Source organism: Molossus molossus, unplaced genomic scaffold, assembly GCF_014108415.1.
Source record: "Molossus molossus isolate mMolMol1 unplaced genomic scaffold, mMolMol1.p scaffold_m16_p_22, whole genome shotgun sequence".
Classification (NCBI taxonomy): domain Eukaryota; kingdom Metazoa; phylum Chordata; class Mammalia; order Chiroptera; family Molossidae; genus Molossus; species Molossus molossus.
This window is the reverse complement of record NW_023425358.1, coordinates 32,767,361-32,793,506: the sequence shown is the minus strand read 5'-3', so window position 1 is coordinate 32,793,506 and position 26,146 is coordinate 32,767,361. Positions and strand designations below refer to the sequence as shown.

The following is a 26,146-nucleotide window of genomic DNA, read 5'->3' as shown; positions in this document are numbered from 1 at the left end:
GCCAGTGAGTCCCCTGAATTACAAGAGTTTCCCAGAATGGAAAACTACAGCACCTTCAAGGGGGCACAGGGGAGGCTCCTGGCCAGGACTGTGGTTACTTAGCTAGGTTCTTAGGTTACCTTGTTGGCCTAGCCCCAGAGGAATGCTGACAGGCTCAGCACCCGTTCCCTAAACTTGGCAGGGCCAGAGCATTATGGACCTACCTAACAGAGGCCTCTAGATCTTTGAGTCACCGTTCTGGGTAGAGTATATTTCCCTCCACCCTGAAAGCCTGTTCGGCATCCAACTAGAATGAATTGGCCTTTTTCTTTTCCTATTCCTACCCCTTGTCCTCAGAGCCCAAGCTGAAGCAGTGACCTGGCTTCAGGCCTGTCCCTACCTGCTCCCTGAGAGGCAGCTTCCACACCCTTTGGCAGGCATGAATCATTTCAGGTAACAAATGAGATGATCCCCAAGGGAGCCAAAACCCATTTTTCTTGCTGTACAGTTCAGAACTCAGAACTATGAGAGCTGACATGGGAAAAAATTTTGGCATACAATAGGTGCTCATTAAATGATGCTGTTTGTGTTCTTGACTTAGAACAGGGGTACGCCCTTCATTCTTGTCCTGTTTGATGGCAGATTTGTTCTGGTAAGACACCCTCTCACTCACGGGCAGTGACATACATGGGTACATTGTGCCTGAATATCTGGGGACACAAGGCGGGAACTGAATTAGTTGGATGCAGTAATTGTGGGTATCTCCACCCGATGATGTTCCTATTTTTCTTTGTTTCTCCATCTTGTGGATATGTTCCAGTATATAATCCTAATAATCCTTCACAGAATAAACAGGTCAGTGCATATTTCATAGTTTTTATGACTGATTTCTTGCACTGTTGACAGTAGAATAAACAGCAACTCTGACTCAGAAATCAAACAGACTTGGGTCAAAATCTAGACACTACATGTATCAACTAAGCAAGAGACTCAACATCTCTGAGCCTTAGTTTCTGCATCTGTAAAATTATGATACTAAAAGGACCTACCTCATAGGGTTGATATGAGGAATAAATGCTATGGTCCAGGAAAAGAAATAAGTAGAAAGAAGGTGCTCAGTAACAGTCATGTACTATTACTATCTTTTTTTTTTTCTCTTTATTGATTTTAGAGAGAAAGGAAAGGAGAAGGAGAAGGAGAGAGAGAGAGAGAAACATCGATGAGAAAGGACATCAACTGGCAGCCTCCTGCATGTCCCCCACTGGGGATTGGGACTACAACCTGGGCATGTGCCCTAACCAGGAATCGAACCCGTGACCTCCTTGTGCATGGGTCAGCGCACAACCCCTGAGCCACACTGACTGGGCACTATTAATATCTTTAATATTAGTAATATTATTACTTCCTTCTCTCTTTTTTTAAAAATATGTTTTTATTTATTTTTTAGAGCTAGAGGAAGGGAGAAAGAGAGATAGAAACATCAATGTGAGAGAGAAACATGCATCAGCTGCCTCCTGTGTGCCCCCTACTGGGGATCGAGCCTGCAACCCAGGCATGTGGCCTGACAGGGAACTGAATTGGGACCTCTCAGTCCATGGGACGACGCTCAATCCAATGAGCCACACTGGCCGGGCTACTCCCTTCTCTTAAAACTGCAGAAATCACTTCCTGATACTTTGGGACACCAATGAAGGAATTTCCCCCATCTGATGTGTCCTCTGGTAGGCGTCATACCTTGGAATCTCCCATAACAGCATAAAGTAGACCAAAAGAACAAAGTACAGAATTGAAGGTAGATAAGGCAGAGAAACATAGAACTGGGAGTTAAGAGTTTAGGCGAACCAAAGTTTTGATCTTAATTTGTTCAACAATTGGCATTGTGATCCTGGGCCTCATTTTCCCTATCAGAAAAAGAGAGGGCGCGTTCTGGGTCCCCTCTACGTCTCAATCACCACTATGCAGCCTTTGTCCCCCCCAGCACTTCCGATTATGCCCACTAGGTGGCATATGAGTGCCAAATTGCCCAGGCTACTTTCCAAATCAGAAAGATCTCATTTTAATTATTAAAACAACATCATAGCAAATATGAAATCTTTGTAAGCTATCTCTTTATAATTTTTATACTCAAATGTATTTAGATATTATTTGTATACCATAAAATTCGCCCGTTTTAAGTGCACAGTTCAGTGTTTTACAGAGTTGGGCAACCATTGCAATAACTACATTTTAGAACATTTTCATCACTTAAATCATATTCCTCCATATGCTATAATTTAAAAAATTGCCCTGGCCGGTTTTACTCAGTGGTTAGAGCGTCGGCCCTCGGACCAAAGGAGTCGAGGGTTCTATTCCAGTCAAGGGCATGTACCTCAGTTGTGGTTCAGTCCCGGCCCTGGTCCGGTGGGAGGCAACCAATCAATGTGACCTCACATCGATGTTTCTCTCTCTCTCTCTCTGTCTCTCTCTCTGTCTCTCTCTCTGTCTCTCCCTCTCTCTCTCCCTCCCACTTTGTCTGAAAATGGATGGAAAAATATCCTCAGGTGAGGATTTTAAAAATAAATAGAAAAATAAATAAATATGAAATGTTTCAAAATCTATAAAAGTAAAGAGAATAATACCCACGCATACATATCACACAGATCTAACAACAGAAATTTATGTTCCCACCATTCTGGAGGCTAGAAATCCAAGATCAAGATATCAGCAGAGTCAATTTCTTCTGAAACCTCTCTCTTGGGCTTATAGATGGCTGTCTTCTTCATATATATATATATATTTTTTTTTTTAATCCTCATCCGAGGACATTTTTCCATTTTCTGTACAGACAGAGTGGGAGGGAGAGAGGGGAAGAGAGAGAGAGGGAAACATCGATGTGAAAGGGACACATCGAGTGGCTGCCACCCGCACGACCAACCAGGGCCGGGGACAAACTGCAACCGAGGTACATGCCCTTAGCAGGAACCGAACCCGGGTCTCTCCGGACCGCAGGCTGATGCTCTAACCGCTGAGCCAAACTGGCCAGGGCTTCTTCCTATATTTTTACACAGTTTTATCCCTGTGTGTCTGTCTCCTAATTATCACTTCTTCTAAGGACACTGGACACTTATAAGTCATACTGGAATAGAGTCCTTCCTACTGACCTTATTTACTTAATTTCCTCTTTAAAGGCCCTATCTCTAAATGCAGTCACATTCTGAGGTACTAGGGATTAGGACTTCAACACATGAATTTTTGGAGGACACAATTCAGCCCATAACAAACACAAATGTCTGTTGACTGATGAATGGAAGACTCGCCAACCAACTGTGCCACCCTGCCTGGGCCAAAGAACTACCTTTTAATGTTTATTATAAAGCAGCATATAAAGGAAGCCTGATGTGATTTTGCAAGTAGAAATTGAATGCCTTCTATGTGTCTGATTCTGTGCTGGGCACTGGGCCAGGAATATGTGACTCTAGGCAGCTGCTGGGAAGTAAACGTGGGAGGAAGGGAAGAGGTTGGCACTAGAGACTCAAGGAAAAGCTGCATTCAGTACATATTCAATTCAAGATTTAAGGCTGAGGCTGGGGGGAGGATGGTGTGTGTGTGTGTGTGAGAGAGAGAGAGAGAGAGAGAGAGAATTGAGACTGCAGGAAAGTGTTGAGGAAGGGGAAGTCCATGCTGGCTTTTTAGACTTGGTAATGACAGCTTTGGCTAATAGAGAATAATTCCCTTCCCCCATCCTGGATAAGACCTGAATTTGGCAGAGCAGGGAAAGGCAAGGCAAATCTATCCCCAGGGTTTTATCAACATTCCACTTCAGTCAGTGCTAAATCTGCCTGAGCCAAGAAGGGAAATTCAGGCTATGCTCCCTCAAATTTAGATTCAGTAAATCTGGGTTGTGTTTGCAGGTATGATGGATGAGAAGTGTCTAGGATCAGAAATTAAACTTTTTTTTTAATCCTCACCTGAGGATACATATATATAATTTTTTTTTGGTATGTATCCCTATTGGGAACTGAACCTGGGATTCTCTGGTCTGCAGGCCAGTGCTCCAACCACTGAGCCAAACTGGTTAGGGCTCACCCAAGGATATTTTTACATTTATCTTCAGACAGAGTGGGAAGGAGAGAGAGAGAGAGACATCAATGTGAGAGAGACACATCGATTGGCTGCCACCCACATGACCCCAACTGGAGCCAGGGACAAACCACAACCAAGGTACGTGCCCTTGGCCAGAATCGAACCCAGGACTCTCTGGTCCACAGACCGATGCTCTTATCTCTGAACCAAACCGGCTAGGGCCAGAAATTAAACTTTAAAAAAAATTTTTTTCAATTACAATTGGTATTCAATATTACATCAGTTTCAGGTGTACGGCACAGTGGTTAGATATCTATATTACTTACAAAGTGATTCCCCCCAGTATTTCCAGTACTCACCTGGCACCATAATGACTACAATATTATTGACTATATTCCCTATGCTGTACTTTACAGAAGTTTAAATGTTTAACAAGCCTTCAAGTGATTCTGGTGCAGGAGAGGGTGAAACATTTGGAGAAACACCGCCTAAAGGGAACTGCATCTCATCTTTTACAGGTGATCTCTTAGTAGACTTACCAAGTCTACCCTAAATCCTTTCTGCTGCTGCTACAATCACCACACCCTGCTGGTCAGTTTGGTCAGAAATAAAATGTTGGTAAACTTTTTAAATTTCTGCTGCTGGATATAGGCCAGTACAAATAAGGTGCCCCAGGGAGTTAAGTAAAGTCTGATCTCTTCGTTATTTCTCCTTTATTCCTTGCTCCCCTGGATGGTGTTGTGTCCCACTATAAACTGCATTCAGAACTTCTGAGTCACCCATGCAAGCCAAGAAAGTGAGTTGTTCCTGGGAGACAGGATCACTAGTCTTCTGTTTATTTGTTCAAAATGTATTTATACCAAGTTGGCAAGGGAGTGTAACAACTGGAACTCTCATACACTGCTGGTGGGAATGTTAAATGGTACAATCACTTTGGAAAACAGACTGGTAGTTTTTTTTTTTTTTGAATTAAAACGGACTTATCATGTGATCCAGCAGTTCCTCTCCTAAGTATTTATCCAAGAGAAATAAAAACATATGTCCTCCAAAAAGACTTGTACAGAATGTTCATAGCAGCCTTACCCATATTAGCCAAAAACTGGAATTAACTCTCCCATCCATCAATGAAAATTGTGGTACATCCATAGGATGGAATGATACCAGGCAATAAAAGGGACTGAATTACTGATATGATCAATAGCATGTATGGACCTCAAACACATGCCAAGTGAAAGAAACCTGACACAGAAGTGGACACTGCATGGTTCTACTTATATGAAACTCCACTCTGCAATAATACAAAGCATATTAGGGGTTACCAGTGCCTGGGTGAGGGGTGGGGATTGACAGATGAAGAATCAAAATAGTCTATGTCTTGATTATAGTCAGTTACATATGTCAAACACATGGTACTATGCATTTTAAATTGGGACTTAATTGTTTGTAAATTATGCTTCAATAAAATTGAAAAAACAAAACTAGGGTAAAAAAAAAAAAATGATGCCACAGAGTATTCAACCAAGAAGTCACACAAAGCAGTCAGCAAGTCTAAAAATCTGGCTTATAATTCTCTCATCAATGCACAGTGTGCAGTCAGGACCAGAGGGAGAAATATGGATTATTTACCCCCCTGCTTACAAAAATAGCTTACTTGCAAGTTTATTCAATATAAGAAGTGAAAGTCCTTGTAAACCCAACCTTTCAAAGGCTACCACAGGGAATGGATTATTCCTCCAGCTTATTTCTAAGCTTATTCTAACATATAGTATTAGATAAATAGTTTAATGTTACTAATATTATTTTTAATATTATTTACATATATAAAACCCAAAATATTAATAGGATTTACTAGGATTTTTATTTGTCCTATAAATGTCTAGTATTCACAAATATAAAATCCTATTAAATTGTATTATGGGTTTTTTTTTCAACTTTTTCATAAGACAATTTATTTTGCATCTCTTTCCATACTTAATTCTTTTCCACGTTTTATATAGTTTTATTGAAGTGTAATTTATTCAACTGGTCTCCTTTTGAGGAAACATTTGTTGCTATTTTACATTCCTAAAAACAGTAATAGACATCCTTGTAATTACACTTTTCCATATATAACTTGGCTTCCTAAAAGTTTCTTGATCAAGTTGCTTGGTCAAAAAGGCATAACAGGTTTTTTTTGGTTTTTTGTTTTTACTATTTTTTGAATTGATTTTAGAAAGAGAGGGAGAAAAACATCCTCTACGCCCCCTACTGGGGATGGAGCCCACAACTCAGGCATGTGTCTTGACCAAGAATCAAACTGGGGACTTCTTGATGCATGGGACAACACTCAACCAAGTGAGACACACTGGCCAGGGCAAAAGGCATAACAGTTTTATGGAGGGAAAAATAATTCCCTTTCTACTGCAGGATATATGGGTAAGGGGAGAAGATTTTGTTTGAAGGATTCTGTATAGTTCACAAGGTTGATTTAAAGTTTTGTTATAAGTTGAATGACATTTACGGATTAGCTTGAGGTTGGAATCACCACTATAATACTACTTCTATGGGAAAATCTGTTTCAAAGTTCACAGACCTGTTTACAAATAACCTAAATTCACTGCAGGCAGAGACTACAACTAATTATTGTGAGCCATAGATTCACACTGTTAATATACAAAATTCAACTTAGTAAATTTGAAGATCTAATGGGCTCTATAAAGCGATTCATGGATTGGGCAGCATCCCATTTAGCAGCTAGAAGGGTGCTCCCAGGGGTTGTAGAAAAGAGAAAGTTTTGCAGCAAGTGGCTATAGAGGCAGTGCACACCTGGAGCAGTGAGAGTGGCATCGCCAAGCTCCTTCCTTAGAACTGTGTGAGCCTCTGTGCTTTGTCTCAGTTTATTGTGTGGACCTGTTAGCAAGACGTGTCCTAATATAATGGCTTCTTCAATTTGCGCCATTTCGGCTTATGAAAGGTTTCACAGGAACACTCTCCTTTCGGATAGTGGGGTAAACCTGTATATTCTTTATTATACCACAGCATGTATCACCCTCATTGGCATTACTATTGTGCCCGTCTCCAAGGTAAACTATTGGGAAGGTAGGAGCTTGTCCTGCTGTTTGTCATTGAAGCTCCGATGTCTTATCAAGGGCCTGTCACATAGGGAGCACTCTATGCATTTGTTGAGCAAATCAGAGAGGTTGGTGCTGAAGACGTTCTGGACTTCAGGTGTTGGTTATATGTTATTTTAAAATAACACTTTAGCCCTGGCCGGTTTGGCTCAGTGGTGGACCAATGAGTCACAGGTTCGATTTCCAGGAAAGGGCACATAACCTCAGTTGCAGTTTGTCCCCAGCCATGGTCGGGGTCATGTGGGAGGCAACCAGTCGATGTGTCCCTCTCACGTAGATGTTTCTCTCTCTTTCTCCCTTTCTCTCCCTCCCACTCTGAAGATAAATAGAAAAATATCCTCAGGTGAGGATTAAAAAACAACAACAAAAAACGCTTTATAGCCAAAATGTCTATCAACAGGGAACTGGTTGAATAAATCATGGTACATCCATACAATAGACTTACTATTGAAAAGGAAAAAATATACTCTAGATAGCTACGCTAATAATAAATAGATCTCCAAGAGATTATGTAGTATAAAAAGATAGTCAAGGTGCAGCAAATATTGAATGGTATGTTCTCTTTAACATATAATGTAAAGCTCTGGCGAGGAAGGTCAGTTGGTTAGAACATCATATGCCAACCTGGTCAGGGCACATACAGGAGTCAACCAGTGGGTGCATGGAACAGCGGATCAATGTCTCTCTGTCTCTGTCTCTGTCTCTGTCTCTGTCTCTTCCTTCATCTCTCTCTCTCTCTCTCTCAAATCAATCAATCAATCAGTCAATCAAAAAACATTCAGCCCTGGCCAGTTTTGCTCAGTGGTTAGAGCGTCAGCCCTCGGACCAGAGAGTCCCAGGTACAGTTCCCACTAAGGGCACATACCTCGGCTGTGGTTTGTCCCCGGCCCTGGTTGGGGTTGTGCAGGTGGCAACCAGTCGATGTGTCTCTCTCACATCGATATTTCTATCTCTCTCTCTCTCTCTCTCTCTTCCTCCCCCTCTCTCTCCCACTATAAATGCAAAAATGTCCTGGGGTGAGGACTAAAAAAAAAACCAAAAAAACATTTAAGCATACAATGTAGTGTTTACATCTTAAGTGTACAGCTTAGTGACTATTTACTTTGTACACCTATGTTTACCACCTTGTAGACTGAGCTATAGAATATTTTCAGGACTTGGAAACATTCTTATATTCCCTTCTAGTCCATATCCTCCACATAGAACCATTATTCTTTTTTTTATTTTTAATTTAATTTTTGTTACAGATGTTTCTCCTTTTTTATCCCACTGACACCCTCCTCCCCATTCCCCCTGCCCCCATCGCGGGCTTTGTTGTCCATGTCCACTGGTTATGCACACATGTATATAAGTTCTGTGGTTTATCTCTTCCCTCCCCCCACCACCCCCTCTTCTGAGGGTTGCCAGTCTGTACCCTACTTCCATGTTAGAACCATTATTCTGACTTCTCTCACCTTGAATTAGTATTGCCTGTTTTTGAACTTTACAACTTTTGGAATCACACAGACTGTACTGCCTATTTAAACTAAATATTCTGTCCCGTTACAAATAAATAATGCTTTGTAGCCTGATTTTCCTCCTTAGCACTATCTCATAAACATTTTGCAAGTACCTACAATAAAATCACTATTTTAAATTGCTGTTGTAAATAGGATTTCTTGGTTACATTTAAAGGTTTACTTTTTATTCACGAGGGAAGCGAATTTCAGAAAATCCATACAGTAGCAAGGGAAGAATCTGGGACTCAAACCTGTGCCTCAGCCGCTCAGTCTTCCACCGCAAAAAGTTTGCTCAAATATGGGCAGAGTCTTGCTGCTATCTTGCAAGAGGGTACTGTCCTAGGAAAAAGAATGACTAATAAATATTAATGGCTCATGACAAGAGGGAAAAGACAATTACCTTAATATATTAGGCGTATTCGTAATGTTTGTACAGTATTATTCATGCAAATATTATTAGCCTGTGTCATGGGCAGTTGCCGGGCTCAGTACCGCTCAGATCTCTGTCCCTCATTCCAGATGTGCAGGGGCTGAGACTTCCAGGGACACGCCCCCGTGGAGCTCTGAGAAGCCAATCGGCGCACAGCAGGCGGGGCCCTGGGAGCGACAACAGTGCTGTCCAATGGGCCGACAGCCGAGGCCGCCCCTGGCCAATGGACGCGCTCCTCCGCGACGGTCGGAAATGGTGAGGCGGCTCTGGAGGCCGTTGTTCAGTGCGGGAGTTGACTGAGGATCCTCGGAGGCTGTGGCTGGCGAGTCAACTCGACGTCCTTCTTCTGGTGCGAGGTGAGTGCGGCGGCAGCCCAAGCTTGGGGAGCTCCCTGCGGCCTCCAGTTCGGGAGGAGGCCGGCGCCCGGAGGGCGGGGTGTGTGGCTGAGGGGGCTGTAGGTCGGGGGGTCGCGGCCGCTAGGGGAAGGATGCCCGCGCCGCCGCGGCTCCTCTGGCCGATGGTGGAGGCGGCGCTTTCTCCGCAGGGAATCGGAGCCTCGACGGACCCTGGCCCCGCCGCCGCCGCCCCTTCCCGGCCTTGGCCCCAGCGCTGGGAAACGGGCGTCGGCCGGCGCGCCGCTGGGTCACCGCGCCCCAGTCGGAGCTGGGCCCAGCCTCCAGCTGCCGGCGTGGGGGTCGCGGTGGCCTAGTGCGGGCTCTCGGCCGAGGGACCCGGGTTCGAGCCCCCACTCTGACTAGCTGAGCGGCGGGTAACTGCCTCCCTGAACTTTCGCTTTCGCTGTCTCTGAAATGGGGATGATGACTTTCGCCTGGGAGGGTCGTGTTCCGGATCATGAAGGTTTCCCGTGGAAAGCGTCCACAGCACACGCACCCCACGTGTGAACGGCTGCGGTTGGCGAGGCTGCTGCCCTCTCCCCGCCGGGATCCCGACCTGCGGCGCCGCTGGGGGAGGGGCAGCTGGAAATCGCTTCCTGGGTCTGTACCCCGAAGCGGTAGCCCCGCCCCCTCGGGCCGAGGGGCGGCCTCCGAAGTCCCGAAGAGGGGCTCCTCCTGACGTTGACGATTTGCTGAACCGAAGCACCTCCATGCCTTCGCTCATTCACTGCACAGAACGACCCTTGGAAATAGGGTCACTTGTCTGCGTGCGGAATGGGAGGTCCAGGGAGGTTGAATCACTTAGGTACTGAGTGTCAGAACCAGACTTGGACCCTCAGAGGGGCCGACCCCGAGCCCCCTTGCAGCTAGAAAACCAGGTACTTCCCTCATCAGAGGCTCTGCCTTGGCTTTAGTGGACGGGAATAGGTCACACGTAGTATCCGTCGGCCCTGGGAAAAGTACCTAGGCTTCTGCCTTTTGGGAAAGTGATTTATTTTCATAGGTAGGTGCTTCCTATCCCTAGTTTGCATTTCATAGCAGAGTGGGTATCTTGAATCATGTCACTCCCTAGTTTAAATACCATTGGTTTTTGGAATATGCGTTATCCTTTCTGTCCTTGATGAGGAGCCTTCTGGAATCATCCCCCCTTTCCTTCTGCCTTCCAGATCTATGTTTACTTTCTCCTTCATTGCTCTTTGGGGCCCCTGCCTTAATGGGTTTTCCCCTACTCCCTATCTGCTGTCTTCCTATTTACACAGCTGGCTCTTGTAACTTCTGGTCTTAGTTTAAAGGTCATCTCAAAGTTCCTCACCACCCTTACCTAAAGGAGATTCCCTTCGCTCCCATCTCCCTTTGTCTTTGTACTTTTCCATCAAAATAGTCACCTTCAGAAGGTCTTTGTTCATTTTTCTCTTTTACTAAGTTGATCTGTTGGGTCAGACACAGTTTAATTTGTAAAGTTTTTTTTTCTTTCTTTTTTTTAGAAAGAGAGGAAGGGAGAGGGAGAGAGATAGAAACATCCATGAGAGAGAACATCAATTGGCCATCTCCTGCATGCCCCCCACTGGGGATTTGGCCCCCAATCTGGGCATGTGCCCTGAGTGGGAATCGAACTAGGGACCTCTTGGCGCATGGGTCAGCGCACAACCACTGAGCCACACCAGCCAGGCAATTTGTAAAGGATTTTAAATGCCAGGGCACAGTGTCTGGCACACGTGGTCTTAATTAACACGTTGAATGAATGAATGTGTGTTTTGAAAAACAAGTTCATTTGGAAATGTCAAAACCAATACAGGGCCCTTTTTGATGGCAGTATTTAAGACCATTTTTATGTCGTGGAAAGGAATTATATATTGGTAATAAAATTGCCAGCACTTTGCTTTCTGCATTGATATCTTGTTTAAAAAGAAGGGAGCCCTGGCCAGTTTGGCTCAGCGGTTGGAGCATCAGCCTCTGGTCCAGAGAGACCTGGGTTTGGTTCCCACTAAGGGCATGTAACTTGGTTGCAGTTTGTCCTCAGCCCTGGTTGGGTTGTGCGGGTGGCACCCACTCGATGTGTCCCTTTCGCGTCCATGTTTCTCTCTCTCTCCTTCCCACTCTATCTGAACAGAAAATGGAAAAATGTCCTCAGGTGAGGATTAAAAAAAAAAAGAAGAAGGGAAACTTTATAGTGGAGAAACCTGGCAGACACTGTCTTAACTAAGTGATTGAAGTTAATACCACCTCTAATAATAAGCTTGTTGACACCATATGCTTTCTAATATAATGCAGCAAGGTGAACACAACATCACTTCTATGGCATTCTTACCAGATATATAGTAATCATGAGAAAACATCAAACAAATTTAAACTGAAGGACATTCTATAAAATGACTAGCCAAAACACTTAAGAGAATTATGAAAGATGAAGAAATATCCCACATCAAAGAAGATCAAGGAGAGATAACTAAATGCAGTATGTGACCCTGGGTTTGATCCTGAACCAGAAAAGGGGTATTAGTGGAATGATTTGTGAAATTTGAAGCTCTGTTGACTAGTTGCTAGTACTGTGTTAGTGTTAGTTTCCTACATTTGATCATTTTACTGTGGTTATTTTTGATGTTTTGGATGAGGAGTATATAGGAGTTCTTCGTGCTGTTTTTTGCAAGTCGAATTATTTTAAAGTGAAAATTTAAAAATAAGGTAAAATTCATGTGTTGAGTATTAACTAAAGTGCTTTAAATGTGTTAGCTCTTAACTTCCACATTACCCCCCTCCCCAGCCCTAAGTTTAAAAATCCCTAGTCTACACAAGCCGGTTGCTACTCTCTCCTTAGAGGTAGTCGGCAGGCTATTCCCAATAAACCTGCACTTCCGGAGACCCTGCACCGTCTCGTTCTTACAAAATGCACTAGTTTTGGTGATATTTTCTGTGCACTTGTTTTTTGTTTTGTTTTTGTGTTTTGCTTGTCATCCTTAAAGCAGAAATGAAGTTGAAAGTTCTCACTTATATCTTTGTAGTTTTCCAGAAGAGCTAAAGATGGCTGAATTTATAGATGACCTGGACACTCGACTGTGTGACAACTGGTAAGAAATTAAATTTAAGAAATGTTATTGGAATGAGGACAGACAAGCTTCTGTAAAGAGTTGGTTTATTTAATGGCAGGTTATAAATAGAGCCATATAGAGTATATCTTGCAAATATATGCATCTAAAGCCTTTTTAACAATTTTGAGTAAAATTGCCTGTTTTGGCCATTTGACAAGATAGTTGGTTTAGCTGTCATAGTGTAGTGACTAGAATGATAAGATGAAGCTGGCCTCAGGGCTCTGGTTCCTGCCTTTAGTTAGTTAATGGCTTTTGGCAAGTCAGTTGACTGCTCTGGGCCTCACTTTTCTGATCTGTAAATAAGGGCATTTAGGCATTTATTTTTTTGGTCTTTCTGAAAACTATCATCATACATTGTTTTTTTCCCTCACCTGAGGACTTTTTTCTTTTTTCTCACCCCCGAGGACATTTTTCTTTTCTTTCTTTTTTTTTTTATCCTCACCTGAGGACATTTTTCCATTTTTTGTTCAGATAGAGTGGGAGGGAGGGAGAGAGAGAGAGAGAGACATCAACGTGAAAGGGACACATTGAGTGGCTGCCACCCGCACAACCCAACCAGGGCCGGGGACAAACCTCAACCGAGGCACATGCCCTTAGCGGGAACCGAACTTGGATCTCTGGACCGCAGGCCAACGCTCTAACCGCTGAGCCAAACCGGCCAGGGCTCATCATACATTTTTAAAAAAGATACTAAAAATATAATAAAATATTTGGACTAGATTGATGTTTTTCAAAGTAGTTGCAAGGATTTCTCTGAGTGGCTACGGTGGCTGGTCTTGGGGTTGATTGGGAGCAAGGTTTAGTGAGCTTGGCTTTACACCTAGTAGTGAGAGAGCAGTTCAGCCAGAGCAGCTGAACTGTTGTTATACACGATGTTGCTGAAGGAATGTTCAGTTGCTTAACAAAAAAAATAGCCTAAAAAGTCTTCTGGCAGTCCAGATTAATCATTATCATTTTGTGATTCCAGAACTGTTAGTGAACACTGGGCGTGGTCTTGAATGTTAAGCTTTCTATTTTGGTGTTTTTAACCCACGTGAGTGACAAGAAACAGCAACTCTTCTTTGCTGAAGTGAAACTTAGGAGTGCAGCTAATCTGATTCTTGGTTGGGATTTCTCAAGAACTTGGTGTTTTAGTGATATACAAGTGCTCTCACTAAAAGCTAAAGAAAGCAAAACTGTGTTATGTATAACTTACCAAATTAGGTCAGAAGGAAAGAGATGTTTAATAAAGGAAATAGTTTGGTGCAGATTGATGAAAGGTTTGAGCCAAATAACAGTTGTTGTTTTTTTATTGCCTTTTTTTTTCCTGCTCAGCCTTTGGGCAGAATTAGGATATAATCAGAGTAACTGCTGGTCACAATATTCTTTCCCTGCATGGAATTAAGATTTCATTTCTTAAAAAAAATAAAATGTATTTCTGTGAGGGTGTGCTGCCTTATAGGGTATTTTTTCTACCATGCCTCTGTCACTTTCTGCCATTTAAAATTTAGCTTAGTTTGGATTTTATATATACTGTTACTGATATAAAGTAATCAATGATACAAATAATCACAAGCAAACATCACTGTGATTTTATAAGATGTCCACATCCTAGATAAATTCAGTTCAGAAAACAGAAATTAAGGCAAAGACTCCTTATAAGAAGGCACAAGGATATGCTACTAGAAGTTGCTTTTTTTCCATGGCTAATGCAGAAATAAAAATTTTGGAAGCAGAAAAACTATACCATTTAATAATTCCAGCAATGAGAATGATTCCTATACCATTCTGCCAAGAAAATATCACTACAAAGCTGGAAAGTAGGATTGTGGGAAGAAGACAGTATCCAAGGATACTTGCCACACATCTAAATGAAACACCTGTCATTCTTTTTTTTTTGGTACGTGCCCCTGGTGGGAACAGAACCCGGGACTCTCTGGTCCACAGGCCGATGCTCCAACCACTGAGCAAAACTGGCCAGGGCACCTGTCATTCTTATTAAGTTTAATAAACAAAACATTCCTAAACATCCAGTTACGCTGATACCATCCATAGGCATAGCCTATTGGATTTTGCCAGGCAGTAACAACGTGGCTCCAAAGACGGTGAAAATAATCCTTGGTCCTGCCAAATCAGTCTCAACATGATGCTGCCATGTGCTCCTTTTAATGACTAAGGTGTAGTTGGACTATATGCCTGAGTTGGCTGAAAAATCCACGTAGTGTATGTCTGTTGTGGCTGCATCATGTCTGGAGGGACAAATTGTCCTTGCCATGAGTAGTCATAGCCAGCATACTGTTGGGTCTTCTACAATCCCAGGACTGCTGCTATTGGTCATCAATTTTATGAGCCATCTGGTAGAAATTCGTGTTTAAGTTATCAAAGCCTAACATTGCAAATGATCAAATGTAGAGGTTGAGATAGTAGCTCCAACAGCCTGACTGAGAGTGAAAATAAACGGCATTAAAAAAAATCCTGGAGTGGACCATTGTGCTTTGGGGCATGGATAGTTTTGGAAAAACCTAGCTCAGCTCTTTTTGGCATCTCACTTCATGTTGTTGGTTGTGATCAGCTCTGACATCTAGAAAGTGAGGCTGAGCTTTTAGTTAGTGTATAGTACTGATAATTCAGAGAGTGTTGCACAGAAGACTCAAAACTTTCAGGAGTTAATTCTTGAAAAGCAGGGGTAGTAACAATCATAAGAGCTAATAGACTAGATATTCACTATAGAGAAATAATGGAGAATAAAGATTGGACAGGACAGGTTTCCACGTGGTACAACTGTGACTAGATTAGTCAGTAATGCTTGTCTTTTTCTTTGATCTAATTCTGTAGCAAAAAAGAAATTCCTGTGTGTAACTTTACCATTCATGAGATCCACTGTCAAAGGAACATTGGTATGTGCCCAGTCTGCAAAGAACCATTTCCCAAATCTGACATGGAGACTCACATGGCTACAGAACACTGTCAGGTGAACCACCAAGGACTCAAATGTTCATTAATGTATTATAGTTGCTGTTGTGTAATAGCAAGTGAGCAAGTTGTCACAAAGCCAATTTATTGGTTCTCACTTTTTATCCTAGGTAACCTGCAAATGTAACAAGAAGTTGGAGAAGAGACAGTTAAAGAATCATGAGGTTAGTTTCCCGGCACAATGAAGGGAGTGAGTTACCATGGGTCCAGTTGTGAGGTTACAGAGACACATGAAGATAAATGGAAAAATAGCCTTGGGAGAGGATTAAAAAAAAAATCCCACCAACAGCTACTTAGTTGGTCACACTGGAGTGTGTATACATTATGTAAATGTTTATCAAGGTATGCATTAAGTTTTGTGCATTTCATTCTATGTCCTTAAAAAACTAACAAATGATTAATTTATAATTTTAAAAGGTAATTCATATTCAGTGAAAAAATTTTACAAAAAATATAAAAGAAAAGAATCACTTATAACTCCACAGCTCAGAGATAAATATCTCACAAATACTTTGGCATTCTTACCTTCATTCTTTTTTTAAGCATTTGACTTGTAATTGAGGTCACATTAACAATATTTCTTTGGTTCTAATATATACCTGCTGCATAAACAACCTCCAATCAACTGCCCCCTGTTCTGGCTTCTCTCCCAGCAATTTCTGGGGTTCACATGGTGATGCACCAGTCATTTTAAAGATTTAAGTACAAAGAATTTCCTAACATTCCTGCAAGTCAAACTATGACCGTTATAGACCATTGCTAGTAACTCAGCAGAACAGCAAATAAAGTTTAAAAATAGTCTTTATTTGCTATTCTGCTGAGTTACTAGCACTTTTTAGGGTTGTTAAAGGACTTACCATATTATTTAGTGAGTGCCAGCAATTATTTGCTCTTTTTTATTTTTTTGGGACTTACCCCTAGCAGGAATCGAATCCGGGACTCTCTGGTCTGCAGGCCGATGCTCCAACCGCTGAGCCATACTGGCCAGGGCAATTATTTGCTCTTTTGCTGTCAAGTAACTTAAATCAGCAATATGTTCTTCAACTGCTGAGTACCGTTCTCTTGGGTCATCTTATCTTTACTGGTGATTCCTGGCTTATTTGGTCAGTTTAAAGCCAGTGCTATAATACAAATGTGCAGATTAGACAAATCAGGGTCTTTTAAAGTGCAGCGTCACCAGGTACTTAAGACAAATTGGACTGATAAGGGGAAATTGGGCTAGTGGAGCTTTGACAAACATGTCTGAATTGTTTGGCTTTTGTTATTTGCTCCTAGGCTTATCCAGCTGATTTTGGGTTACTTTGTAATGTGTGCACAAAATGATGATAAGTCAGGGTGGCCAAGTGAGTAGGTTCCTTCTAAGAGTTTTCTTCCTTTTGTAGAAACTGGTAGCAGGGACAGAAGTTCTGGCTCTTAAATACACAGAAAAACATGGCAGGCAGGCGAAGCTAGGGTTGGAAGAGAATACTGAAGTAAATACTTTTTTGCTTTCCTTGCCCTGCACTAAGACATGGCCTCTCAGATCTGTATATTAACTGCTTCATTACTCTGTGTTGTAGGAGATGGAGTGTCCTCTACGGCTTGCCCTTTGCCAGCACTGTGATTTGGAACTTTCTGTTCTCAAATTGAAGGACCATGAAGATTACTGTGGTGCTCGGACAGAGTTATGTGGCATTTGTGGACGTAATGTCCTGGTGAAAAATCTGAAGACTCACCCTGAAGTTTGTGGGAGAGATGGGGAGAAAGAGAGAGATGAGATTGCCCTGCCTCCTAGTGCATATGATGAGTCTTGGGGTCAAGATGGAATCTGGATTGCATCCCAACTCCTCAGACAGATTGAGTCTCTGGATCCACCCACGAGGCTCCCCCGAAGGCCCCTGAGAGCCTTAGAATCAGACCTTTTCCATAACAGGACTACTCACCAAAGGAACATGACAACCCAGTTTCCAATTCAAAATAATCTATGTGAGTTGTGTTTGGGATTAGAAGGGTATCAAAATCTTAGGGCAGATGGGAACAGGGCTTTAGGGCCGAATAGATCTTAATTATAGAAACCTGGCTGTAGCTAACATTAGGAAGTATACCTAACTTTCCTATAGATGAGAGTAACAGAACCTCTTTGTTATTGGATTACTACTGGATTATAGTTAGGGTTGAGGATGATTACAGTGCTATTAACAGCTGATATTTACTGAATATGCCCTATGTGCGTTAGGCATTTGCAAAGTGCTTTACATGTATTAACTCATTTGATTCTTACAGCAGTCCATGAGTGCAGGTAAGAAAGTGGTAGGGCGGGGATTTGAATTCAGGCAGTCTGACCCCAGCTGTAAACCAAGCTCTACAGTGCAGAAAATACATGTGAGATGTTTAGCATAGTGTCTGTCTCATAGTTAAAGCTGAATAATATTGGTTATTAATAAAACAATTAGGATAGTAATGGAGCCTTTTATCATGGTAGACTTAATATTTGGAGTCCTGTGAGAACTGAAGGGCTGGGCCTCTTCTGTTCCTGCCCAGATGCCTTCAAACCTTGAATATTTGGTAGGCATGGACTGGCGCTAAAGCATGGCAACATTGCTCATGTATCCTGAGAACCAGTTTTTGGTTTTTTTCAGTGGAAGAACAAGAAAGGCAGGAAAGGAATAAAAACCGACAGTCCCCCAAAGAGGGTGGTGAAGACAGTGCAAACTTGGACTTCATGTTGGCCCTAAGTCTGCAAAATGAAGGCCAGGCCCCCAGATTGGCAGAGCAGGACATCTGGAAGGCTGTGTATGAGGCAGACCAGTCCTTTGGAGGTCCCAGCGGTCTGAATGACATAAAAGGTCGGTTTGTTTATTCTTCACTAGCCTCTGTCTCCACAGGCTTTTTGTGTGTTTTTTTTTTTTGTCTTACACTATATAGTTCATATAAAATGGAAAGTTTTCCATGAGGTAAAATTTGCTTTTTGTTTGTTCATTGCATTTCCCAACTTTTTTTTTTTTTTTATCCTCACCCGAGGACATTTTTCCATCTTTTGTTCAGGTAGAGTCGGGGGGAGAGAGAGGAACAGAGAGAGAGAGAGAAACATCGATGTGAAAGGGACACATCGAGTGGCTGCCACCCACACAACCGACCAGGCCGGGGACAAACTGCAACCGAGGTACGCGCCCTTAGCAGGAACCGAACCCGGGTCTCTCAGGACCGCAGGCCGATGCTCTAACCGCTGAGTCAAACCGGCCAGGGCTAACTTTGTTTTTAAATGTCAAAATAGTATAGCAAATATCTATGTACCCCTCATCTATATTCACCATTTTTAGTATTTTTCTTTTATTTTTATAATTATTCCCCTGAACTGTTTGAAGTTGCGGATATACCATACTTCGGGATGCATGTCTTCAGAACAAGGGCATTCTGTGTAAATGCAGTACAGAGTCCGCTTTCAGGAAATTTAACAAGGTCTCTACTTGCACATTATGTCCGTTAGAGCGCTCTCTTTTTTTTTTTAAATCCAGGATCATGTGTTATGTTTAGTTCTTTTTAGGTTCCTTTAGTTCCCTACCCTCTCTCCCCCCCACCCCCCATTTTAGGGCATTGGCACTTTTGAAGAGCCCAGGCCAATTTTTTTAATCCTCACCCGAGGATATTTTTCCATTGATTTTCAGATAGAGTGGGAGGGAGGGAGAGGGAAATAAGGAGGTGGACAGAGAGAGAGAGAGAGAAACATCAATGTGAGAGAGACACATCAGTTGGTTGCCTCCCACACAATCCCAGCCAGGGCCAGGGATCGATTCTGCAACCCAGGCATGTGTCCTTGAATGGGAATCGAACCCAGGACCCTTCGGTCCATGGGCCTATGCTCTGTTGAGCCAAACCTGCCAGCGTGTTAACTTTTCTTAGAGACTTTTCTCTCCTACCCAAAGCCAAAATCTAGTTAGGCAGGTTTCCTTACCTCCTGTCATTGTTCACCTTCCGTTTGTTCAGTGGTCTTCCTGAGGCTGTTTTGTTTTGGGAATCCTGGGTTAAACATTGTTCTTATTTACTTAAGTTACTTTTATTTCTAATATTTTGTAAAAGTTGGGGTTTTTTTTTCTATGTTTTTATTGAGTTTTTTAGAGAGAGGAAGGGAAAGTGAGAAATATCAATGTGAGAGAGAAACATTGATCAACTGCCTCCTGCACGCCCCCTATTGGGATCGAGCCCGCAACCCCAGCATATGCCCTGACCCGGGATCTAACCGGGACCTCTCAGTCCATGGGACAGCGCTCAATCTACTGAGCCACACCGGTTGGGCTTAAGTTACTCTTACTGAGTATCCTTTTTGATAGTTTGTACTGGGAAGGTTTTTCAGGATATTTGGCTGCCAGTAATATATAAGCCTCATTTTCTTCATCTGTAAAATGAGAGTATTGTAGGACCTACTTGTTTTTTTTTTTTTATCCTCACCCGAGGACATTTTTCCACTTTTTATTCAGATAGAATGGGAGGGAGAGAGAGAGAAACATCGACGTGAAAGGGACACATCGAGTGGTTGCCACCCGCACGACCCATCCGGGGCCGGGGACAAACTGCAACCGAGGCACGCGCCCTTAGCAGGACTGAACCCGGGTCTCTCTGGACCACAGGCCGATGCTCTAACCGCTGAGCAAAACCAGCCAGGGCGGGACCTACTTCTTAAATCTTTCTTGAATATTGAAATCATGCACAGGAGGCTCTTAGATTAGTGCCTAGGTTTATTAAACATTTAAATGTCTTAAGAGTAGTGGGTAACCCTGGCCAGTTTGGCTCAGCGGTTGGAGCACTGGCCCATGGACCAGAGAGTCCCAGGTTCGGTTCCCGCTAAGCGCACAGGCCTCTGTTGCAGTTTGTCCCCGGCCCTGGTTGGGGTCGTGTGGGTAGTGACCAGTCAGTGTGTCTCTCTCACATCAATGTTTCTCTCTGTCTCTCTTCATCCCTCTCTCCCTCCTGCTCTATCTGAAGATAAATGCAAAAATGTCCTTGGGTGAGGATAAAAAAAGAGTAGTGGGTAAGTTACTACTTTAATGCTACTCAGGGAATGGTGACAAGTAAATCTGTTTCCATAGTGGCAGTTTTTTGCCTGCAGTTTGTCTCTTGGGTAGTTTCCCTTGGAGGATTTGTAGCCCCCAAAAATGCTACATCTCTTGAAATGTCAGAGGGAGCCAAGTTTTAATTAAAACTCCACCGGAGGATAACAAGTTGAACCAAATTTGTTTTTGTTCTTTTGGCCTCTGATACCCAGGTGCAGCTGATGAGACCATGTTGCCTTGTGAATTTTGTGAGGAGCTCTACCCAGAGGAACTGCTGATCGACCATCAGGTATGTGGTGAATTACTCGAGGGCTTTAAGTAGGACTGTGTAGGCCATAGTTGGTGCTGCAGGCCACGTGAGGTCTGGAGCAAACTATCGTAATGCGCCTGTTGTGGGAGTAGCGACTGTGTTCTATTTCCCGTGGTGTGACTGACATAGGGCTATGAAAACAGTCTTGTTCCCTCTTGGAAAAAGGAATGCTTATTCCAGCAAGCCCAGTTTGCTCCCTCCATACTGTGGCGACCACTGTACGTCTCTACTGACCATCTGATAGTCTGGTCTCATCTTACGCCACATTTTGTTACTGGAGCTGTATTGAAGTCCTTACGGTTCCCTGGAAGGGACAGGGGTCCTTCCTGAACTTTACTTTTTCTGCCTAGAAGCTGTGTGGCCTTCCACCTCTGCCTTCTCAACATACCCGTTACCACAGACCCCTTACTCTTAGACTTGGTTCAGACACGACTTCCAAGAAACCATCCTGAGTGACACTCTGAATGCTAGGTCCGAGGTCCCACCTGTGCATTCCCCAAAAGTTTTGTGCCCGCTTCTCTTTTAGTCTGTCACCTGTGATATGGTCTCCTGATCCCGTCATTTACACCACTAGGTTGAGTTCCTTGAGGACAGATTCTGGGTTTTCCTGGTTTCTGAATCTTAATATTTGGTATATGAGAGGTGTCAGATATTTTTTGAATGATTGAAAGTTCTTGAGCCATTTAGGAACGACTAGAGAATCACAGCCTTTGTTGGAGGATTGCCTGTTGGAGGGAACTACTTTTCCCTCACACTCTTGCTCTCTCTGATTTGGTTTGGCCTAGTCTAGCATTTTCAAAACTTAAGTATCGCCATAAGTGGAATAATACAGTATTTGAATATACCTAGTTTTTGGTTTGGGAGCAACATAAGAAAATCCATTAACAGGATGACAAAGAATATTTGGGCCTCTTACTGTATGGCTGTGGGAGAGTCTTGAATCCTTTCACATTGATTTGAAAAGAATGGTCACATGAGCACAGTAAAAAAGAAAAAGGCACAGAAATGTTTAAACTAAAAGGAAAGTATTACATGCGCGTTCCCCTGCTCCATTCCAGTTCCTCTCCTCAATAATTAAGCATTACTAAAATTTTGTGACTTCTAAAGAATTTTTTTCTTAACTTTTTTTTTCTTCTTTTTTTTTGATACAGACAAGCTGTAACCCTTCCTGTGCCTTACCTTCATTTAATATGGGTAGCACTTCCCCCAAAGGAGTAGAGGAAGATCCAGATGTCATCTTCCAGAAGTTTCTGCAGCAGGCTACAAGTAACCAGATAGACTCTTTGATGGGCCTGAGCAGTTCGCCCTCTGTGGAGGACAGCATCATCATCCCCTGTGAATTCTGTGGGGTACAGCTGGAAGAGGAGGTGCTGTTCCATCACCAGGTAAGAGTCCCTGAAGGACCTGTCACTTGACTCATGCCGATGCTGTGAGTGAACCTGGGACTTTGAGACCTGAGAGAGCTTTTTTAGCATTTAAGTCTCATGACTACCTGACTTGGCTACTAGACATGCCCTGTTTTGTGAGCTGATTTTCTCTACCACCTGGCAACTGAAACCATCATGTCACTAGCTGAGGACCAAGAAGCCAGGACTCCATTGAAGCAGGTGTGGAGGACTTGCCAGAATGGTTTAGATGAGTGCGCCTTGGAGGTCACTGACACATTCTACTTTGACCAGGCAGATTCTTCTGTTGTAGTGGCATTTGAGGCTTGCATTTCAGGAGACACGAGGGTGTAGTTCTACAGTTGACCTTGGACACATCCTATACGCTCACTGGGGATATCTGTAAATGGAGGAGTTAGACTAGACAATTAGAAGTCCTTTTCCAGCTTTTGCAGTCTAGAATTCCGGTCTTGTTTATTATGGGGAGCTGACACTGCAGGTGTGGTAGGGTCATTTCTGCAGTTGGTGCCATGTAGCTGTTACTAGAACACCACACATCTCATGCATGTTACAAAGCCTTCTGCTTTTGGAACAAGGAGTAGGTAAGGGACTGCTGGTTGTTACCTGTGGGAGTCTATGAAATAAGCAACCATGCAAGTATTCTGGTCAAAGTATAGGCATGCTGCCCTGGCCGGTTTGGCTCAGCGGTTAGCATGTCGGCCCACGGACCAAAGAGTCGCAGGTTCGATTCCAGTCAAGGGCACGTACCTCAGTTGTGGTTCGTCCCTGTCATGGTTGTGTGGGAGGCAACCAGTTGATGTGTCTCATATCGATGTTTCTCTTTCTCTCCCTCCCTCCCACTCTATCTAATGATAAATAGAAAAATATCTTTGGGTGAGGATTAAAAAACAAAAAGTATAGGCATGCTTCTTTGAGCTCTTGACACCAGCCTTCCCTGATCCCTGCACAAATCAGGCAGTGCTTCGTCAGTGCCTTGGTGCTAACAGGAATGACTGCTCCATTCTAGATGCATTTCCTCTGGATCCCAGGCCCTTCCTCTCAGTGGTTGTCACAGTCTCCCCGTAAGGTGTTTTCACCCAGCCTGCTATTCCTTCCTTTCCTCCCACTGCTCCCTCTCCCAGAATGACTCAGCCCAGAGGTACTCATTTTGGTTTTTCTTGTTAGGACCAGTGTGACCAACGCCCAGCCACAGCAAACAACCATGTGACGGAGGGGTTTCCTAGACGGGATTTCCAGCCTCGAGAGACCTCACCAGAGCTGCCCAAGAGGCGTGTCCGACACCAGGGTATTAGCCAGGGCTGAGCCAAAGCTGCAGGTCTGCTGCTGACTCGGGCCTGTTCACCATTTCTCATCCGCTACTCTAACGTGGGGGTTACCTAGCACAGCAGGATTTCACTGGGCCAGTTGTGGTCCCGTGTTAGACTGAGCAGTCTCGAGTGTAGGTTTATAGGGTGTGGCTTTGGGGACAGCCATGAGGCATGCTTAGTAGTCACTGGTTATTCAGCTGTGGCCTTTCTCAGTGGCTTATTTGGAAATATTTTTTAGACCTACTATGGCTGCCCTGGGCCGGCCCCTACCTCTACTTGAGATTTGCTTAGGGTACACAGTCATCATCATCATCAGTCATCATCATCATTATTAAAGAGTCTCATGACTAGGCAAGTGAACTGCTTTTGAAATGCACTACAAAGCCAGTTAGAAATTATTTTTCAAGGTTTAGTTAGGAGGATGTATATGAGGACTCAGATAATAAGTATTCAGTGTGGACAGTGTTCCCAACCCTGTCTGGAGACTTGGGTTTCAGCAGCCTTTAGATGTGAGGCAGTTGTGTTCTACCCAGAATCTTTTTGTTCCTGCCCCGAACCTAGTGCTAAGAGTAAAAGCAGTCTCTCCTAAGCTGGTGCTCTTTTCTCTTCGCAGGAGACCTGTCTTCTCGTTACATGGATGATATTAAGCAGGAGACCACTAAAGAGTCCACCTACCCTCTTCCCCCCAGCATACCCATTAATCATATAAAGATTACCTGTAACCGAGTGTCAACATCCAAATCAGGCCCCAAACCTGGTTCCCAGCCCAGCCCTCCTCGTGTAATGCAGCTCAACAACTTCGACAGCCAGGACATCCGGGGGCAGAATAGAAACAGCCATAATGGGGCCGCGGCTACTGGGCACGTTCCAGTAATTCACCCTGTTCGAAATCTCCACCCAGAAAACCTTGCACCCTCTTTCTCCCGTGGGCCTTCGGGGAGATATGGGTCAAGGTAAGAATCATTAGCTCAGTAGTGGAACTTTTTCAATCCTCACCCGAGGATATTTTTCAATTTATCTTCAGATAGAGTGGGAGGGAGGGAAGAAGGAAGAGAGAGAGAGACACTCACACACACAAATCGATGTGAGAGAGACACATCGATTGTTTGCCACCTGCACGACCCCAACCAGGGACGGGGACCAACTGCAACCAAGATACGTGCCCTTGGCCGGAATCGAACCTGCGACTCCCTGGTTTGCAGGCCAGCGCTCTAACCACTTAGCCAAACTGGCCAGGGCAGTAGGGGAACTTTTGAGTAGCTCAGGAAGGTGACTGAGAGTGTGGACTTTTGCTCGTGTCGTGGTCTGATTCCAAAATGTTTTTACTCTCTGGGGGGTTTTGTTGTTTGGTCTCTTCACAGTGAGCTGCTTATGTCTGGTCCCAGCTGTTTGTCTTCTGAGTGTTCTGACTTGCTCAGGGGCATCTCAAACTAGTTTCCAATCCTTCTCTTGCAGCGGTAGGAGTGAAGGTGGCAGAAGCTCAAGGGTCACCCCCACAACCGCCAGCTTTCGCAGCAGAACTGCAAAGGTAATGGGATCTAGCCCCAAAGTGCTCAGTGAGGACGCAGGAGCGTGGGTGGGTCTGCTGTGGTTCTTGCGGTCAGAGAAGGAACGGGCAGCAGGCCGCTTGGGCAGCAAGGGCTGTTCCTTTGACTTGTGATGAGGTTTCCGTGGAAGCCTGACATTTTCAGAGCACAAGAGGTGTACTGCCTTTTCGTTTTCTATGTAAGCTTCGTTTGTGTTTATTTTCAATAGGCAAAAGCCCCCAAGCAACAGGGAGCTGGGGATGCGGAGGAGGAAGAGGAGTGACGTGTCTGCAGAGAACCGCACGGGGTCCCTCTCTGACAGCTGCACTCGCTGCAGCGCAGGCCTCGTGCTCGTGGCGGGGGAGATTTTACAGATTTAACTTTTTCTAGGTTATGACCATTTTGTGTCCTTTGAAATTGCGATGTGGGAGTTTGGGGGTTTGAGGGAGGGTTAGCAGGGAGGTGGTTGAAATGTTTCAGCTTTAGCCTCTGCCCTTTTGGCAGCACAAAAATATAAGTTATGGCCTCTCAGCCCACCAGGGCTCTATCTTTGACATATTGTCACCACTGCCTCTTGGTGCTCTGTGGTCCTGGTGGAGGGGAGAGGGTTCTGGAACCCTGGTAGTCACCAGTGAAGTGATTCTCTTCCCTGTAGGTAGGTGCCTACCTTTGGGAACTTGTGGGTAAGCTCTCCTGGGTCCTGCCCTTCCCCACTCTAGGATTTGGGCCTCTGGTGTGGGGGAGCTCTGGGGAGGTGTGCGGGCCCGTTGCAGTAGGTCAGGAACAGGCTTCTGGAGATGAGTTGAACTGGACGGGAGAGGACTCGGGCTTTGTTTTAACCTGCTGCTTTGGCGCTCGGCATCACTGCCTCCTGTTTCTGTGGGAAGCCGCTCCTGTGTCATCACTGCCCCGATGGAGGCGCGCGCAGCTCCCTGTCCCTGCCGGGGCCAGGCTGGACTCCGCCCCGACTGGGACTGAGGCCTAGTCTCCATGACTTACTCTGAAAACCAAGTATCAGAGCGCCCATCTCCCTCTTTTTATTTTATTATAACTACTA

At 44.0% G+C, this 26,146-nt stretch overlaps 2 protein-coding genes and 1 pseudogene across 5 annotated transcripts in view; 1 reads left to right on the top strand and 2 right to left on the bottom strand.

Annotated features, from left to right (window-relative positions):
* Positions 1-22,130, bottom strand: part of NAA25 (N-alpha-acetyltransferase 25, NatB auxiliary subunit) — a 92,128-nt gene extending 69,998 nt beyond the window's left edge. Inside the window, exons 1-3 of the mRNA XM_036277063.1 lie at positions 22,030-22,130; positions 16,429-16,634; positions 8,902-8,989 (exon numbers count right to left, since the gene is read on the bottom strand). The gene's annotated coding sequence lies outside the window, so the exon portion shown is untranslated. The remainder of the gene's footprint in view (positions 1-8,901; positions 8,990-16,428; positions 16,635-22,029) is intronic.
* Positions 9,330-26,146, top strand: TRAFD1 (TRAF-type zinc finger domain containing 1). Of its 4 annotated transcripts, none has more exons than XM_036277067.1 (12): positions 9,330-9,436; positions 12,475-12,540; positions 15,376-15,511; positions 15,624-15,677; positions 17,073-17,478; positions 18,132-18,338; positions 20,753-20,829; positions 22,002-22,235; positions 23,421-23,541; positions 24,180-24,516; positions 25,019-25,091; positions 25,319-25,484. In XM_036277067.1, exons 2-12 carry the CDS (start codon positions 12,494-12,496, stop codon positions 25,370-25,372), a joined length of 1,746 nt encoding a protein of 581 aa, XP_036132960.1. In that variant the 5' UTR covers positions 9,330-9,436; positions 12,475-12,493; the 3' UTR covers positions 25,373-25,484. The 4 variants fall into 4 exon arrangements, with proteins under 4 accessions (XP_036132960.1, XP_036132959.1, XP_036132962.1 ...); XM_036277066.1 differs by having other exon boundaries at positions 24,177-24,516; XM_036277069.1 differs by lacking the exon at positions 24,180-24,516 and having other exon boundaries at positions 25,319-26,146.
* Positions 14,167-14,933, bottom strand: LOC118640187 (annotated as a pseudogene).

What these genes read in the sequence shown, in the direction of transcription:
- TRAFD1 (XM_036277066.1), top strand. Translation starts at nt 12,494, where the DNA reads ATGGCTGAATTTATAGATGACCTGGACACTCGACTGTGTGACAACTG. An exon ending in ACTCGACTGTGTGACAACTG is followed by an intron (nt 12,541 to 15,375) that starts GTAAGAAATTAA and finishes CTAATTCTGTAG; the next exon opens with CAAAAAAGAAATTCCTGTGT. An exon ending in CGGTCTGAATGACATAAAAG is followed by an intron (nt 18,339 to 20,752) that starts GTCGGTTTGTTT and finishes TCTGATACCCAG; the next exon opens with GTGCAGCTGATGAGACCATG.